The sequence below is a fragment of the Lactuca sativa genome, chromosome 8, assembly GCF_002870075.4.
Source record: "Lactuca sativa cultivar Salinas chromosome 8, Lsat_Salinas_v11, whole genome shotgun sequence".
Lineage (NCBI taxonomy): Eukaryota > Viridiplantae > Streptophyta > Magnoliopsida > Asterales > Asteraceae > Lactuca > Lactuca sativa.
Window position 1 is genome coordinate 23,498,917 of NC_056630.2, and position 3,533 is coordinate 23,502,449.

Below are 3,533 nucleotides of genomic sequence, written 5' to 3' on the forward strand. Positions count from 1 at the left end.
GTTTCTTTTTATGGCTTACAAGAATCATTTTATCCATGTCCAACATCTTTACCATCAAATCTTATTAATTTTCTGTTTTTTATTAGTTTTTTTAGTTAATATCTTTTTAGATACTTTTTTCTTTCCATATCCTTTTACATTTAAAGGGCCTCATTTTGTATTTTGCTCCGGGTGGCTTGGACCTCTTAGTCCGAAATGAATGCATGAGTGCCATTTTTGGTATTTTGTAGTTAGTTATGACGCAGCTTTTTAGTTGAATGAATATGAAATCTGAATCAGCTAAACATAAACTGTACATGTCAAAAATTTACTACAAAATTCAAATGTGCTTTTAATAAATTTCAAACACGAATGTTCACAAAACTGAAAACTGGTTACACCATCGTGTTACATTTATGATTCATTTTTTAAGGCTTTTATCATACACGCGACCTGCTTGTCTGCCTGACAAGCTTGATCCTGCTTACTTTCCAGAGGCCTCACATGTCTACATGAGTCAGCTCCACAAGTAAACAGCTGCATCAAAACCTGTGAAACTTTCATCCTACCACTCCCACCATGCCGATCCTCCATCGTCTCCATCACTTTCTCCGATTGATCAACGTATCTCGATCCATTCACCGCCTCTGAAACCTCCGAGCTAGAATTCGAAGGCGGCGGAGATGGTATCTCGTCGGTACTTAGCTCTACAGTCACGTGTTCCTGACGCCCCTGCTCCTCCGTCTGCGTCGCCGCATCAGGAGCGAACTTCGCCGCGAGCTCTCTATTCGATTCGCATTTCAAGGCTAAACATTCCTGCGGATTGTCGAACGAGCTCCATGATTGATTCCTTCTGACGACCGCCGGTGCCGTCGTAGAGCCAAAATTGTCGCCGGAGTGGTACGTCTCCGCCTGATTTTGACATGTTTGTATTTGGAGAAGCTCTGAACCTTTGAGGACGTAATCATGGCCGTTGGTTGGTTGGATTAAATCGTCTTCCGATGCGTCGTGCCATACGTATCCGCTTTTGTAGCTCCTAATTTTTTGTTCCAGAAAATAAGAAATGAATCAACAGGAAAACAAACTGAACTTCATTATCGTCTTCTAAATTAGGCAAATGTGTTCGTACCTTTTGAAAGACCATGAATAAATGTTCGCTATTCCTTTTCCTCTGTGACAATTCAAGGTGTTCATAACATCTGCAATACAACAACAGTAGTAATCGTACTTGAACAGGACAAAAATAAATATACATAGAAACTAATTACTAGGTTTTCATGAGTCCTGAGGAATTTATTGTATCAATAAATGGAAATTCCAACATATCCTGTTGAAATTAAACCACAGAAAACTCGATTACCTCTTAGATAGAGACCATGAGAAGAAGAGAGAGGAACTTCGATGAGATGAGGATGTTCAAGCTGACCATTCCGAGATAGGTAATACAGAACCGGAACTTTTCTGGCGGGCACCACCGCAGATGACGCCAACGTTTTAGAATTAGGTTCAATACAAAACGGACTTCTAGCAGAAGCGCCATTGTTGAGGATCAGGCCTTCGTTTCCAGGTCTTTGATTACGAGTCCAACTCTTCCTGGGGATTCGTAACTCCTCGCTCAGTCTGGAACTTGCCGCCATTAAAAAAAACAGAATGAAAGCTTACTTGAAAGCATGTGAGGTGGTATATAAGATTAAAGATTGTTACTATATAGTAGCGTGGGAACTGGGGAGGCTATGAGAAGGAACAGTCGAACTGTGGGGAGGAGAGAACGTAGGGCGGTGGCACATCAATTAATTATTTAATTTTTCATAAATGTTATTTTATTGTTTTTGTTTTTTGGTTGCGAAAATTCATAAAGGCTGCGGACCATTTCTGCAATCCTCTGTAGCAGAAGAGATGGAACAAACGGCTGCAGCCTATAATAAGAAACATGTTTGTTTTTTTAACATGTGCAGACTACTGTAATAAACTGAAATTTTAAAACTTTGAAAGAATACTATAAAGATTAAAAGAATACTAAAAAAACATGTAAAAAAACAAAAATATAAAACTTTTTAAAAAAACTTAAAAAAATATAAAAGAAGCTAACAGTTTTATTCTGAAAAAAAAAACTAATTTTAAAAAACATAAAAAGAGAAAATAATAAAAAAAATTAAGAAAATATTGCAAAAGATGTCAACAAAGTTCGTAAAAAATTACACACGTTAAAAGAGATGCAATTAAAACTGAAAATATTATTAATAGAAATGGTACAAAAATTAAAAAAAATCAATTTTTTTTTAAAAATCAAGTTAAAAAAATTTGTGGAAACTATAAAAAGAAAATGTATCAAATCCGTAAATAAAAATTTTAGAAAATCAAAGCTTAAAAAAAAAGTTTTAAAAAAAATAAGTTATACCAAAATTCTAAAAAAAACACTTAGAAAAAATCAAAGTTGAAGAGATTAGAAGAGACAAGTCAAGTGTCGCGCCACACAGCACACACACAGAGGTTTTGTAATCTGAAATCTTCCAAAAAACAAACTGGTGCAAGAGAAAAAGTGTTGCGCATGTGCTGTGGTGCACAACAGAAAGTGGTTTGAAGAATTTTTTTTAAAAAAAACAAACACCTTAGTGTTGCCGAACCTTTATTTTTAGTTATTTGGGAAAATGAGTGGCCGATAGTTGCTAACTAAGTTTGAACTTTTGGCTTAAATTATGTTGTTTGATTATATCTTTGACCGAAAAAAACTATATTACCCCTCGATAGAAAAGTTTATATAACGCAAAAAAAAAAACAATGGATTTTGATCTTGATTCCAAAAAAGGCAATGAACTTTGATCCAATTGACAGGGTACTCCAAAACAATTTAAAGGGAATCCAAGTAAAGAAAAGTGAATGCCTATTAATGAAGCAGATACTTATACAATTGATGATACTACATATACGGAGATAACATAATCAAAAAGCATGAATTCACCATTAAGGTAAGTTTTGATCAGAATTGGTGATACAACAAATAAATGAATCAATTCAAGCAAAAGGAATATTGAAGCTAACATAACAATAGTTGAATTCAACTCTTCCTCCTTAAGTTTCATTGAAGCCTATGTAAAAAGATTAAAAAAAAGACTATATGAAGATGAAGTTCTTTCTTATATGTTGAAGTTTACTTTACTTTTACATGCTTTCGCACGTTTTCTTTGTGAAGAATCCAACATTCTATGCAAGTGAACCTTTTCTTTGACAAGGTCTTCAAGATTCTTTTGAAACTATTTTATACAAACCTTGAGTTGTTTAATAAATATACTCTCTCATTCACTCATGTTTTCCTTAAAATACAAAAAAAATGAATTGATGATATACCATAAGTATAAAATACAGCTCAATGATCTCTACAATAATTTCCTAAAAGATTCCTAATTTTTCTAGGAAATTATATGTTTAGCAAAAATGACTTTACAAAAACCAATTTTCAAAATAGAAAACCATTTTATGATATTCACATATTGGATGTTGTCATAAAAACCCTTAAGTTTTTAAAAAAATGATTGGTTTTATCCTTTGATGACTTT

The 3,533-nt window shown here is 33.8% G+C and overlaps 1 protein-coding gene across 1 annotated transcript; it reads right to left on the reverse strand.

Moving 5' to 3' along the window:
* Positions 1 to 306: 306 nt before the first annotated feature.
* On the reverse strand, positions 307 to 1,723 carry LOC111898121 (protein SOSEKI 5). The gene is made up of 3 exons (XM_023894049.3): positions 1,340 to 1,723; positions 1,109 to 1,178; positions 307 to 1,015 (listed from the first exon to the last, which is right to left on the reverse strand). Exons 1-3 carry the CDS (start codon positions 1,614 to 1,616, stop codon positions 394 to 396), a joined length of 969 nt encoding a protein of 322 aa, XP_023749817.1. The 5' UTR covers positions 1,617 to 1,723; the 3' UTR covers positions 307 to 393.
* Between the last annotated feature and the right edge of the window lie 1,810 nt (positions 1,724 to 3,533).

Bases quoted from the DNA above. Each gene is read 5' to 3' on its own strand.
- LOC111898121 (XM_023894049.3), bottom strand. From the start codon at position 1,616: ATGGCGGCAAGTTCCAGACTGAGCGAGGAGTTACGAATCCCCAGGAAG. The intron at 1,179-1,339 runs GTAATCGAGTTT...GTTGTATTGCAG, and splicing joins TCATGGTCTCTATCTAAGAG to ATGTTATGAACACCTTGAAT. The intron at 1,016-1,108 runs GTACGAACACAT...ACAAAAAATTAG, and splicing joins TATTCATGGTCTTTCAAAAG to GAGCTACAAAAGCGGATACG.